This window comes from Molossus molossus, unplaced genomic scaffold (assembly GCF_014108415.1).
Source record: "Molossus molossus isolate mMolMol1 unplaced genomic scaffold, mMolMol1.p scaffold_m16_p_18, whole genome shotgun sequence".
Classification (NCBI taxonomy): Eukaryota; Metazoa; Chordata; class Mammalia; order Chiroptera; family Molossidae; genus Molossus; species Molossus molossus.
The window spans coordinates 59,033,917-59,048,760 of NW_023425353.1; the positions used below are offsets into that span (position 1 = coordinate 59,033,917).

At 45.7% G+C, this 14,844-nt stretch overlaps 1 protein-coding gene across 2 annotated transcripts in view; it reads right to left on the reverse strand.

Moving 5' to 3' along the window:
• Positions 1-14,844, reverse strand: part of ULK4 (unc-51 like kinase 4) — a 320,737-nt gene that overhangs the window by 139,145 nt on the left and 166,748 nt on the right. For both annotated transcript variants that reach the window (XM_036267041.1, XM_036267042.1), the window contains exon 32: positions 9,853-9,958. In XM_036267041.1, coding sequence (XP_036122934.1) covers positions 9,853-9,958 — 106 coding nt within the window. The remainder of the gene's footprint in view (positions 1-9,852; positions 9,959-14,844) is intronic.

Here is a 14,844-nt window from a genome sequence, read left to right on the forward strand (position 1 = left end):
AAGAAGCAAAAAATAAGATGGCTGCTTATAAGTTTGCAGCTCCAAAAAACCACTCTGCTACCTTCACGATGACGGCCGTGGTCTCTGCCCACCACCTCCGTGTGCTCCAGGTGACAGGACTGCCCCTGGGGGACCCCAGGGCTCCAGGAGGCAACAATGGAAAGAACTGATGTGTCAGTCTGCCACTCTCGTGGTGTTTGTTTTGGCGGCCTTAAAAGAATCCAGCACGTAATGTCTAGGTACATGAGTAAACACACATCGAGGAAAGACAGGCAGGAAGTGCATCACTAGAGACGAGGTCTGAGGTCGGACAACGCGGATGGGTCAGGATGTTCAGTGACTGAGGCTACAGGCCGGGTGCGGAGACAGGGCACTTACTCGGAGTGGAGCGTGTGCTAGGCGCCAAGTGTCCACTGTCGCACTCAGCCAGTGCACACCCACCGAGCACCGGCCATGCCCTAGGAACTGTGTGGGGAGCCCAGTGTGAACAGGACAAGCAGGTCTCTGTGTTCATGGGGCTTTCTTTTCAGCAGATGACATGGATACTGATCAGTTAACAACAATTCCTATCTTTTTTGAGAAACTGATATATTTATTGAGCCTATAGATTAAAAGATGACTGATTCCAAGATCTGAGTCACAAGATGTGGGGAGGCAACAAAAATGCCAGCCCAATAAAACAGCAATTAATACGTGAATCTCTGACAAGCTGAACTGGAAAGAAAGACTGTATACTGTCTCCCCAGGGAGAGACTGCACATTCCCACGTGCTACAAATGAAGTCAGTTTTACAACCTGAATAGCTCATTCTAGATCTGTTGTTCTAAAAGAATCTGTGGGCTTGTGAGGACTTCCACAGAAAAATTACAAGGCAGGTCCATTGGGATATAATTCCTATTTTAATTACAACTGTGAGAAGTGCAACGGAAGAGAAGACAGGGCGTCCGAAAGGCCTTCCTTGGGAAAGGAGTCTGAGCTGACTCTGGAGGAAGTACCAAGGTGAGCAGGTGGGGCCCGGTACGTGGGAAGGCGTGGGGAAGAAGGGAGCCCGGTACATGACAGAAACTGACATGAGGTGACTATGGCTCTACCCGGACAGCAGAGGGAAAAGGGCTTGACATGAAGCAGGTGAAACAGGACTCTCTGCTGCTAATGATGCCAGTGCTGCTCCTAACAGCAGGATGAAGCTGGTACAGGGAGTGATGCGAGAAGACTGGGACCCTAAAATGATCGTTCTGCCTACTGCTATGTAAAAAAATAAATCAGAGTTCTCTTCTTATCTCCCACTCCAATATTCTCCTGTTCCCAAGGTCAGTCCCCCACAAATCAGCTCTCAAATTCCTGGTAGATAGCAATGCCATTAAAATACTTGACATTTTTTAAATCCAAGCAAAAGAATTTCTATCATAATAAAAAGACAACCCAGATTGAATAGACATTTTGTCAAAGAAGATCTACAAATAGCCTTATTAATAAGCCCACAAAAAGATGCTCCACATCATTAGCCATCAGGGAAATGCAAATCAAAACCACACGAGATACCACTCCACACCATTAGAATGGTCATCATGAAAAAGACAACCTTCCTCTGTTCTCGATGGTCAATGTCTTCACCAAAATATGACACTTTGTATCATTTTCCTCAAGAATACAATGTACCTTTTAAATCTGCATATTTATTTCTTTATGGGGCATTTTCTTCTACCCTATTTAAAAGTTATTTTATCTGTTCAATTTTCTCAGGCCTCTTCTTTGAGAGCACCCATCACACTTAGTTCCATCTCCCTCGCCGGTGGTACCCATCATTGCATTCATTCATAGTTTTAAATCACTGTTTGCTTCCCTGTTGTTCTGTGTGACTTCCTGAAATCTATCCATCACTTCCCTGTGATGCTTTCGATTGTGTCTACTTGGTCCTTTGCAGTGTCCAGTGTGGTTTGCATGTCTGTGATCCAAAACGTCCAGTGTCCCGTTCTTCCGCCTCCTCCCAGCTCTCCTGGTTTGCTTATCTCCTCCTCAGTCTCATGTCTCCTCTGAGCGCATTTTTTCTACAGGGAGGCTGTCTGCATCTGTGACTTAGAAAATGTGGATTCTTCTTCTGTTTCTCTTGGTGTTTGTCCTTTCTCTGCCCTCACACAAGCTCCCTTCCTCCAGCCCTCAGGCACAGGTTCCTTCCTGACAGGCACTCATCTTTGAAAGAGAACAGGAGCCTGCTGCAGAAGTGGGGCCAGGGCCAGTACTGAGGTCAGAGTGAGCTGGGCATCTGCAGGCTCCACGTGGGCCGCTTCTACACTCGAGAGACCTGCGTGGCCTTGGCTAAACCCAACCAGCCACCAGCTCCTGTGGCACTGTCGAGGGTGGCACATTATCTGTTCGTATAGACAGAGTTTTATAGAAACACAGTCACACCCACTCACTCATGTGTTGGTGGCTGTTTTGTGCCACCAAAATAGAGTAGTTGCAACAGAGACTATGTCCCCAAAGCCTAAAATACAAAATGTCTGGCTCTTTACAGAGTAGTGTGCCAACACCTACTGCACCAGTCATGGTGATGGGTAAAGCCAATTCCAAATTTCTGGGGAACTGGACTGGGTTACAGGTGGCCCTGGGTTCATTGCAGCTCCTTCACCAAGAAGTGGGACCTACTTCTTATCCCATGGACCACGCTGGCTTACTGATCTCCTTCAACCAACAGAATGTGACAGAAGTGACATGAGACTTCTAAACCTGGGCAACAAGGGACCTGGCAGCTTCCACTCAGGCTCGTGAATGCTGCCACAGTGTGAAAAAGCCCAAGCAAGCCTCTTTGAAGATGAGTGCCCCACCCCAGTCCCACCGAGGCTCTGGGTACAAGTGAGCCCAGTGAGCCCAGCAGAACCTGGAAGAGTGAGCAAAGAAATGACTTATTTTAAGTCGCTTAGCTGTGGGGTGGTTTATTTTCTAGCAAAGGCTAATTAACACAGAAAGATTTATTTATTATGCCTTTCAGATTAAACCCTTAGGGTAAAATTTCCACTTTTTCTTCATGCATCTTCATACCACTGTGAAGGCAGCAGCCTCTTTCTGAAGGTATTTAGATGTAATTTTCTGTTTATCTTAAGTCATAGTTGAATAACTAAATTTTACAAATGTGTCGACTTGTACAAATTTGAGAGTAGTCTGGAGAAGGGGTTGGCCACCTAATTCTGTAAATACGATTTTAGGGAAATGAGGTCATGCCTTTCACGGACGGTGCTCCGGGACTGTCCCTGCGGTGCCGGCGTCTGAGCAGTGACGGCCCACGTGGCCTGCGACCTAACAGTTCCCGCTGGCCCTGCACAGGAAGTTCGCCAACCCTCCTGTGCGACACTCTTTGGGATGTTCTGCACACACATGAACAGATCTAAGGTAGCCATCGAGCATACCTCAAAGCCCAAACCCCTCTCCGAGTGGTTTTCTGGGCTCCTGAGGAAACACCGATCTGGGCAGTTTCACAATGAACCTAGTAAAGCGAGGATGCTGATTTCTGACACACCGCACACCGGCGGAGACAAACACCTTCTTTAAATGCTTCCTTGGTGGATTCGCAGGCTGCGTGCCAGGGAAATCCGTCATCCCGAAGGCTCTGCTGGGAACACTGCAGCGGGCACTAATACCCACTACCGAAAGGTCAGCGCACAGGGACGAGCCCGCAGCCAGTTTCCAAATGTTAATCACTCTGATATTTTTCAACTATAAACAGAAGGTCTTCCTTTGTTTTATAATTCTTTCTCTGAATGGCTCGTTTGAAAATGAACACTTGACAACAAAAAGCCTGAATCACAAGGCAGCTGAGGCTGGTGAGGGACGACCTACAGGAGGCTGTGCCTTGGTGGTCAGCCTGGCGGGCGGGTGGCACACGCTGCACTGAGGTCCCTGAGTGTATTGTCTACCAACCCTCTGGGAGTCTAAACACCACTGCTGCGTGTCCCACTAAGAGCGAGCCCTGGCTGGGGTGCTAAGTGGTTAGAGCGTCAGACCACAGACCGAAGGGCCATGGGTTGGATCCCTGGCCCCGGTCAGGGTCGTGTGGGGGGCAACCAATCGATGTGTCTGTCTCACATCAATGTTTCTCTCTCTCTTCCCCTCCCTCCCTTCTACTGTCTCTAAAAATTCAATGGAAAAATGTCATCAGGTGAGGATTAAGGAAAGAAAGCAAAGCAAGAGCTGCTGCCAGGGCCACATGCTTTCTCCCTCCGAAGTCCAGCTTCCTCCCCAGGCAAGTGCTCTTCGACACTGACGTTGGTATGGCTTTCCCATACGCTGCCTTTACACGGACACACAAAACAGGGACATGTAAGTAAAACGACTGGCTGAGGTTTTCTAACAAGTTCTGCGGTGGAGGCTGACTCTCCTCATCTGTCGCTCAGACCCATCGGCGTGCTGTCGTCCCCACACCGCTGGACGACTGGCGCCGAGGGCACGGCTGAACCCCCTCGCCCGCTGGGTTCGCTGCGGGGAGCATGCAGCCTCTGCAGGGCTCAGCGTGCACGTGCCGGCAGTGAGGGCTGTCAGGACGCCCATGGAAAGCGGCGGTCCTGCCCTGGTGTCAGAGACACCGAAACGTGAGGGGAAATGTGTGCCTGAGAGTTCACCCTGCTGCGGGCTGTTCGCCGTGACCTGCAGAGGAAACTCAGGTGACGGCCGCGCAGGGCGGTAGGGAGGCGCTCGGAGGCGGGGGCCCTTCCTCCTCCTCCACCTGTGTCACAGCTCTGCTACCGCGGTGACTGCCAACGTATCCACACGAGAAGTAACTCTGCGTGTTCGGAGTAAGAAAGGTCAATCTATGCGACATGTAATGAATATATCACGACTGACTGAACCAGAGCTGATCCAAAGTGACAAAGGGACTTCATTCAAACCAACCTCTACCTTCCAGCCCATGCAGGTGGCAGGCTGTCAGTGACTTCTCGGGCCATGCTCCACTGACCCCTCATCCTCTCTGGGTCCACAAGCACCCATCAGATCTTCCCCCCACTTTGGGGAAATAGGTCCGTCCACACATCTAGTAGCCAGGGGTTTGGAGGGCAGTAGAGTGTGCGGCAAGTCAGACTGGTGTCTGCCTCTGGAGACTGGAACCAGACTGTCCTGCTGACCCCCTGGGCCACCATCCCTCCCTCCCTTCCAACCTCCAGCGCGGGGGCAGGAAGGGGTGCCCAGCCTCTGTGTAGTCCTGGAGCCCCTCGGCCCCTCCTCACCGCACCTTACTCACAGCCTGACCAACATCCTCTCTGCCTTAAGACCAACCGGACTCATCGAGCCCTTTCTCTCTCCTGCTGTCACAAGAAGCCCAGAACCCCCAGGTCACCCACAGTCCTGCAGTCTACACGGCAAGGGGACTCGCACATCTCCTGGCAGAAGCCACATCCCACCCACCCCCAGCCTGAGCCCTCCCGCGGACACTCGGCGCTAGGACAGTTCCCAGGTGAGTGTCCGCGTCAGCCTCTCAGCTGTGTGCCTTTCCCCTGCCTGCTCCACCTGAAACCTGCCTCTTCCAGGGCCTCGTCTCCTCGGCAGGCCCTGCAAGTGACGGGTCCGTCTCCTCCGCTCTGCTTTCACCCCTGGGCCTCGGTGGTGTCACCTTGTTCCACGTGGCTGCGTCTAGACCAGGGCTTGGCATGCCTTTACTTGAAAAGCCATGTAGCAAATATTCTAAGTCATGTGGCTTTGCAGTTTTTGTGTCATCTACTCAACACTGCCACGACACAACAAACACCAGCCACGGGTGAACATGCAGATGGATGGGCAAGTCTGCATCCCAACAAAAACTCACTTGTAAAAGCCAGCAGCCAGATGACAGACCGAATCTCAGCTCAACAGTCTGTGCCACCTGCTTCTTCTCCCTCAACTGCCATCGTCCTCAGACCACTAAATCACTCCAGCCTCTTCCCCAAGTTCAATGCTTCCCTAACGCTACTCTTGCCATAATTATTTTTTTGTGACTTCTTCATCCCACTAAACCTGGAATGGGGCTAGGTATTATGAGAACTTAAGCTTATACAGCTGGGGAGGGAACAGACTATTAGGAAAAAGAAAAATCAAAGTGTGAGTGTAAAACTGCCCTGTATAAGGAGGGCCCTGGCACTTAGGCTTGATGAGCTTCGTGGCAAATCCACCTGTGCCTTGGTGCCCCGACTCTAACAGTCCACTGAACACAAACCTCAGCAGCCACCTCCATCACCTTGCAGACAATCCTTCCATGCCTGACCTCTCAATTCCCTACACTCCTGTCTTCTAGGACTCTGTCCTGCGTCCCGCCTCAGCCATGCAATCCCACGCTTCATGGGCCAGCAGTAGCAACCTCTGTAATCTCGATTCCAGGCATCTGACTCCTCATCCACTGTCTCAGCTGGCAAATAGAGCTATTAAGAATCTTACAGGCACCCTGGCCAGTTGGTTCAGCGGTTAAATTGTTGGCCCACGGACCAGAGAGTCCCGGGTTCAGTTCCTGCTAAGGACATGTACCTCGGTTGCAGTTTGTCCCCACCTGGTTGGGGTTGTGTGGGTGGGCAACCACTTGATGTGTCTCTCTCACATTGATGTTTCTCTCTTCCCCCTTCTCTATCTGAAGATAAATGCAAAAATGTCCTCGGGTGAGAATAAAAAAAAAAAAAAAATCTTACAGGCATTATCTCCACAGTATCCTGATTCTCAGCCCATGACAGAGAGAATTTTTTGAAGGGAATTCAAGTGTGTTTTTTGTTTGTTTTGTTTAATGGAATGATCAATAATATTTACAGAAAACTAACAATGTTTTTGCTCAAACTAATATCAGAAGCGCCACCAGCCTGGATTAAAAAGGTAGGGACAATTGTTTTTCAGAATGAGAAAGTCTTAGGGCTGCAAATTTCTTTGGACAGGAATCAGGCTGAGACACCTACTCAGCTATAAATATGAGCCATTTTTATGGAAAAGAAACAATAATTTAGATATTATACATTTCAGTTCTCAACTTCTATTTAGTTCTTTTTTTGTAGATACCATTTCTCTGATGAAATTCTCTCCTCTTCACATTCCTATTTCCATCTTTTTTTGTTGGTGTTTGATATGTTTATAATAATGGTTTAAAAAGCCCAGGCTGTTAATTCCAACACCTGGATAATCTTGAGTTTTGTTTGAATCGACATTTTGTTATTATTATGGGTCACATTATCCAGTTTCTTTTTCATGTCTAGTAAGTTTTGGTTGTACACTGGTCATTGTGTGTAACATTTTGTACAGAGTCTGGATTACATTGTTATCTTATAAGTGGTACTGACTTCTGTTGCAGCCGGCAGTGACGTTCCTTATGAATTTTTGACCATAAAGGATTTAGTTTCATTCTTTGCTGGAACAGGCCTGTAGTGGTTTAACTCTTAGTCCTAGGACATGGTCTAAACTCCAAGGCAGATCTAGAGTAGTGCTCCCGTGGCGAGGCTAGAATTCCTACATCCGTCATCACTCCATGATTTCTGCTCTCAGTTCAACTCTCAGCCTTATTGCACCTGCTCCGTCCTCTGCTGGGCCTAACAGAATCTTGCTCTGTGCAAGCACAGCCCGGCCCTCCCCTAAGGCCTGTGGGAAACCTGCATGTAGACTTCTGGTCCCTGTCCCTCTTTGCAACTCTTCCTTTACACGCTGCCCTCTGAACACTCACCAGTTCACATCTCTGAACAATGAACTCTTCCTCCCTGCTCAGCAAGACCTCTGTGTTCTGTTTGAGCTCTGCTTCCTTCTCCAAAGGGGGGAGGGAGCCTGAGAAACATGAGGTTCACTCATGTATTTCCCTCCTCACAAGGATCACAGCCCTAATTCTACCTATTTTCCAAAGACTAACAACAACTCCTTCGTGTATTTTGTTGAGTTTTATATTGTTTTTTATGGTGGGAGGGCATCAGTGTCAGTCACTGTCATGGAGAAAGTCAATATGCACCTTTTCAAGTGTACATAATAAATCATGAAAACCAACCATATATTACAATAAATTCTAAAAGGTAAAAATAGTACTGCCAACATCAGCTGACCATAGTGCAATAAAACTAGAAATAACAAAATTAATACAGCAAAATATACCTGCACTCCTAAACAATTCTTGGCTTAATGAAGGAACATAAATCTACATAGAAATGTATGTGGAAATCAAAAATGATGGAGGCATGGAATCAGAATCCCGAGTCACACACAGATCAGGCAACACCCAAAGGAAAGCCATAGCTTTAAATATTTCTCTTGATTAAATACATCTCTTGATTTAAAATAAAGAGTGAAGATAAATAAACATATTTACTCATAGCCTTAGAAAAAGAATGATAAAACAAACTCAACAAACGCAGAAGTAATGAATTAAGAGACAAAAGCAGAAATTTACTTTTTTTAAATGCAGGATTAAGTAAATTCCAAACTGACCTAATAAAATTAAACTACCATTATCTTAACTACTCACTAAAAACACAAATACATAAGAAATGGTAAAGGGAGAAAAATCTCTGACACCAAGGTTATAAAACAATTATGAAAACCTATTTTGTCCAACTCTATGGCAACAGATTTGAACGTATGTATGAAACAAAAACTTTCTAGGAAAATTCAATTTCCTAAAACTAACTCTATTATAAGAGATGGAAACATAAAAAAATAGTTATTATCTTTGTAGAAATAGAAAAAGGTGTTGGAGAGTTAACACTACTAATACGCCGCCAAGAAACAGCACCAGCCAGAAAACACTCTTCTAACTTTTAAGGAATAGATAATTTCGGTGATGCTTCAATTGTTCCAGAACCACAGAAAGAGGGAAAAAGTCCTTTTTATTGTAAAGAAGCAATTTGGTGTTAACAACAAACCTAGCAAAGAACATGTTCTATCAAAAACAAACAAGGAACAAGACGACAAGCCAATCACACTTATGAATGACAATGGAGAATCCTGGAAAAAAGATTTAGCAAAGAACTTAAGTAGCACAATTAAAGAATAATATGTTATGATTAAGTGTGGTTATTTACTCAAATCAAAAGATGATTTAACATAGTATAATCTATTAAATATAATCCATTACATAAATAGATCCAAGAAAAATCATTTGATTATTTCTATAAAAGCCAAAAGTAATTATTTATTTTTGCTTTCAAAAGACAGAATTAAAAGAGATGAGTATTTCCTTACCAAGTAAACAAACGAACAAAACAGATTCTGAGGCAGTATCAAGATATCCTCTAGGAAAGGCAGAGAGAGAGAGACAGACAGACAGACATTGATGTGAGAGAGATACTTCGATTGGTTGCCTCCTGCACGACCCTGACCAGGGCCTGGGACCGAATGGCAACCGAGGTACATGCCTTTGACCAGAATCAAACCTGAGACTCTGGTCCGTAGGCCGACACTCTAACTGCTGAGCCAAAATGGCCAGGACAGCCTCTCGATTTTGTTTTAAACCTAAAATTGCTCTTAAAATATAAAGTCTTAAAAATTTGTTTTAAACTGTAATATTGCAGACATGTGTAAGATGCAAAGTAAAGTCACCCTCAACCCATCCCGTCTCATTTTACAAGGTGCTCTGACCACAGAGGTTTTGACTGGCAGCAAAGTCTAAATACTATACTTACACTTGCATTTTCTGAATTACCATCGTTAAGCAGCACCTATTTACTTTGTGCCAAGCAGAACATAAATTAACGTAGAGGAACGATCACAATCAAACCACACTTCCCCTTTTTGCTGGTAGAAGTACTTACGGGTCCTTAAACATCTATTTTGACTGATCAACTTTAAAGAGTACTTCTTGACTCCCTACTACGTTAAGATGAGGAAACTTACAAAGAGGCAAAACTCAACAGAAAGCGAATTCTAAGAAGCACTTACCTTGTTCGTAAAGCAGCTTCATGTTCGCGTCTTTGCAGGCCACCAGGTTGTGGAGCAACGCAATCACACTCTGCATGGTGTTACCCAGAATGTTCTCCTGATGTGCCTGCAGCAGATTACAGTTCTCATAAGCATACAGAAATACAATTACATCCTCAGAGAGACAAATGACAAAATGACTTCCACCCCTTCACTCTCTCTGTGTCTTAAGGAAGCAGGTGTGTCTGCATCCAGGCATGCCCATCAGCGAGGTAAGCGAGTGGGAGCAGCCTGACCCATTCAGAGCACCATGCAGCCCCCTGCCCACAAGCTGAAGACGCCCACACCGCCTTCAGTGTTTAGACAGTGACAAAGGAGTCCCAGGGACCAGAAATCAAGTACTGTACTGGGAACTTAGCAGACACACCTGAAAGTCGTTGCAAGATCATCAAGGAGACTTCCGGTCAAGATGGCGACATAGGTAAACGCAGTATCGCGTCCTCCCACAACCACAAAGTTACAACTAAACTACAGAACAACCATCATTCAAAACCGCCTGAAATCAAGCTGAATGGAAGTCCTACAACTACGGGATTAAAGCAGCAGCCACATCCAGACTGGCAGGAGGGGCGGAGGCGCGAGAGGCTGGTCCCACACCCACGTGAGGCGGATAAAAATCAGGAGGACACCTCGGCTGGGAAGGTCCTTCCTGAGGACTGAGGGGTCCCCGTCCCACACGAAGTGCCCGCTCAGGGTTCCAGTGCCAGGAAGAGAATCCCCATAACTTCTGGCTGGAAAAACCAACGGGAACTGAGGCTCAGGGAGGCTGAGGCGGCTGGAGCCCCAGGCAGCTCCTTAAAGGGCCCGCGCACGGACTTATCGGACTCTCTCCCTCTAAGCTTGGAGGGGAGGCAGCTCGAGGGGCACCAGAGACATACAGGGAAGAACTGAGCTGTTTGGCACTGGAGTGAGGGCTGGAGAGGGGGCTTTCTTCGGGACAAACGTGCTGTCAGAGGCCTTTGTTCCTTTGGTGAGCCCTTCCCTGGGGCAGCAGACAGAGCCATATCTGGGACTCCAGCAACCTGGCTCACACTGGTAGCCCCGCCCTGGTGATTCCCTAAGGCCCCGCCCCACCCAACTTTCAGGCCCACCCAAGCTGTTGCCACTTGCTTAACCATAGGATTGGCCTGTCTTGGATCCTGCTTCAGGTTTTTCCTAAATTCTTTCAAACGAGCAGCATCTGGTCTCAGCGAGCCCCATACCTCTCATTAAGTAATACACTGAAACAAACACAGGGAGGCAGCCAAAATGAGGAGACAAAGAAACAGGTCCCAAATGAAAGAACAGAACAAAACCCCAAGAAAAGAACTAAGCAAAATGGAGATAGCAACCTAACAGATGCTGAGTTCAAAATACTGCTTATAAGGATGCTCAATGAACTTAGTGAGAACCTCAGTGAACTTAGTGAGGGCCTCAAGAGCATAAAAAAAGGACCAGTCAGAAATTATGGATGCACAGTCAGAATTGAAGGAGGCATTAACTGAAATAAAGAATAATTTACACAGTTTCAATAGTAGAGTCCGTAAATCCAAGAAGCAAACCATCGATTTGGAATATAAGGAAGCAAAAAATGCCCAATCAAAACAGCAAAAGAAAAAAGAATCCAAAAAAAGGAGGATAGTGTAAGGAGCCTCTGGGACAACTTCAAGCGTGCCAACATTCGCATCTTGGGGGTGCCGGAAGAAGGAGAGAACAAAAATCGAAAACCTGTTTGAAACAATAATGGCAGAAAACTTTCCTAACTTCGTGAAGGAAATAGACAGACAAGTCCAGGAAGCTCAGAGAGTCCCAAACAAGAAGAACCCCAAGAGGCCCACACCAAGACACATCATTGTCAAAATGCAAAAGGTTCAAGACAAAGAGAGAATCTTAAAAGCAGCAAGAGAAAGGCAGCTAGTTACCTACAAGGGAGTTCCCATAAGGCTGTCAGCTGATTTCTCAAAAGAAACTTTGCAGGCCAGAAGGGAGTGGCAAGAAATATTCAGAGTAATGAAAAGCAAGAACCTACAACCAAGATTACTCTATCCTGCAAAGCTGTCATTTAGAATCGATGGCCATATAAAGAGTTTCCCAGACAAGAAAAAGCTAAAGGAGTTCATCACCACCAAACCGTTATTATATGAAATGATGAAGGTTCTTTTTGAAGAAAAAGATAAAATATATGAACAAACAAAATGGCAATGCATATATATCTATCAACAATGGAATCTACAAACAAAATGAACAAGGAGAACAGAAACATTCTCATAGATACAGAGAACATTTTGTTGGTTGCCAGATGGGAGGGGGGTTGGGGGATGGGTGAAAAAGATGAAGGAATTAAGAAGTACAAATTCGCCCTGGCCGGTTTGGCTCAGCGGTTAGAGCATCGGCCTGCGGTCCAGAGAGACCCGGGTTCGGTTCCCGCTAAGGGCATGTACCTTGGTTGCAGTTTGTCCCCGGCCCTGGTTGGTTGTGCGGGTGGCGGCCACTCGATGTGTCCCTTTCACATCGATGTTTCTCTCTCTCTCTGTTCCTCTCTCTCCCTCCCACTCTATCTGAACAAAGAATGGAAAAATGTCCTCGAGTGAGGATGATTAAAAAAAAAAAAAAAAAAGAAGTACAAATTCATTGCTAGACTGACAAACCTCAAAGGGAAAGGGGTTGGGGGGGTGGGAAGAAATAAACCAAAGAACTTATATGCGTAACCAATGGACACAGACAACAGTGTGGGAAAAGGCGGGAGGGGGGCGGGAGTGGAGAGGAGGGGGTCAATGGGGGAAAAATGTGGAACATCTGTAATACGTTCTACATTTAACAATAAAGATTTGAAAAAAAAAAAGAAAAAAGATCATCAAGGAAACCTACTGAAAGAGCATCTCTGCAGTTCTAAGAGTACACGGGTGCTGAACCTGCCCTACGCCGGCCTCGCACACCGACGCTCACGGCGGCAGGACTCGCTGCATCGCTGTTTCAGTGAACAAACTATATCGGGACCAACCGGGTAAGTTTTGCTTCCCCCCAACGCGTATCACAGAGCAGGGAGCAACTGTGGTCCCAAAGAGAACAACAAAAATCAATCATTCTTCACGCTCCATTCCTCATTTTAAAGACAAAAAATTTTTTCTTTATCATTTTTAAGGGATCTCAAAAATAACTTGGTTTACTTTTGTTTCCTTTTTCATCCCTCTGAATTTTTAAAAAATTCCACAACTAACACAGATTATAATTGAAACTATGAAATTTCAAATAACAAAAATAAAGAGAAAGTCTCTAAACGCTGGGATTAGGATGAGGCAAGCCCGCTGCAAAGGAGATAGAAAGGAGGCCCTCACTCTGATTTTCAAACATAAATTATATCATTATTTATTAATTCACTCAACAAACAATTAACGAACTGCTATTATGGACCAGGCTTGAGATACATTGGTGAACAAAAGAAGGTCCCCTGCCCTCTTGGAAACAGACAACAAACAACAGGCGTAATAAAGACGTAAAAAACAGTGTGTTAAAAGGTGGCAAGTGCTAAGGCCAAAGAGAGCCGAGTGGGAGGGACTGAGAATTTGCAGGGAGGCTGAACATAACCCCATGTGTGGTCAGGGCGGGACTCTTGAGAAGGTGCCATTTGAACAAAAATTTTATTTTACTTTCTAAATGCCAAAGCACCTTAGAATTTTGGGAACTGATTTATTTTTTATAAAATTATTTTGTACCCAGCCGGTGTGGCTCAGTGGTTGAACGTCGACCCATGCACCAAAAGGTCACTGATTCAGTTCCTGGTCAGGCCACATGCCCAGGTTGTGGGCAAAATCCCCAGTGGGGGCATGCAGGAGTCGGCCAATCGAACTCTCATCAACGTTTCTATCTCTCTCTCCCTCTCCCTTCCTCTCTAAAAGAAATAAAGAAAAAAAAGAAAGTAAAAAAAATTATTTTGCAATAATCTTGTATTTACAGGAGTTGCAAACTGTCATAGAGAGTTTCCATAAACCTTCACCCAGCTTCCCCTAACATTAACATCTTACCTAGCCAAGGCATGATCACCAAAGCTGAGGAATTAACACGGGTACAATGCTAACAACTACACCACAGACTCCCCGCAATGTCACCTTCCCCGCTAGTGTCCTTTTCTGTTCCAGGATCCAATCCAGGAGCCCATGTTGCATTTAGAATTCATTCATTTTTTGCAATACATTCAGGGTGGGGCAAAAGTGAGTCTAGTCATAAGAACACGAACCAGAATTTATTCTTGTATTATTTAGTCGTTATTGTATCATTTTCCAGATGAACAACTATAAACCTATGTTTGCCTCCCCCTGTATCTACTAACTGCCAACTGTCGTAGGTACTTGACTTACATCAGTGAACAACCAACAACAAACCCAAAAAACATTAAGCCCTGTGCTGCCCACGTTTACCTGGTATCACGGGGGAAGCCAATCAACATAATGAAGAAGTTAGGCTGTGCCCGAAGGTGGGTGGCATGTGCTACAGGAGGAAACAGCAGGACCCAGTGGCTGGGAAGCCCTGCAGGGAGAGGCTGCGGTTTTAAACCAGGCAAGTAAGGCATCTGCCCTTAAGAAGGTGGCATTTGAAGAGATTTACGTTACTCTTTTAAAATACTCCTGGGTTCTGTTCATAATTTGTTTTAGAATAGTTGCATCAACGTTCTTAAATGTTATCTACCTGTGAGTGACAGCCTCACCTGACTTTAGTACCAATTTCACGATGGCTTTCTCCATCCATTTTACTCCCCAAATGTTCATGGTGAATCTAATGTCTGTTTCTGGGAGATCTGGTAGCACTCATTAATAAAAGAAACTGGGCTCAGTGTAGTTTTACCAGTAGATCTTTAAATAAATTTTGTAAAATATCTTATCAGGAATCTCCACCTTGACCCACTTTTGTTTATTTCCATTTCCTAGCAAAGCGTCTAAAACGTGCAGGTTTTCAAACCTATAATAAAATTATGCGTAG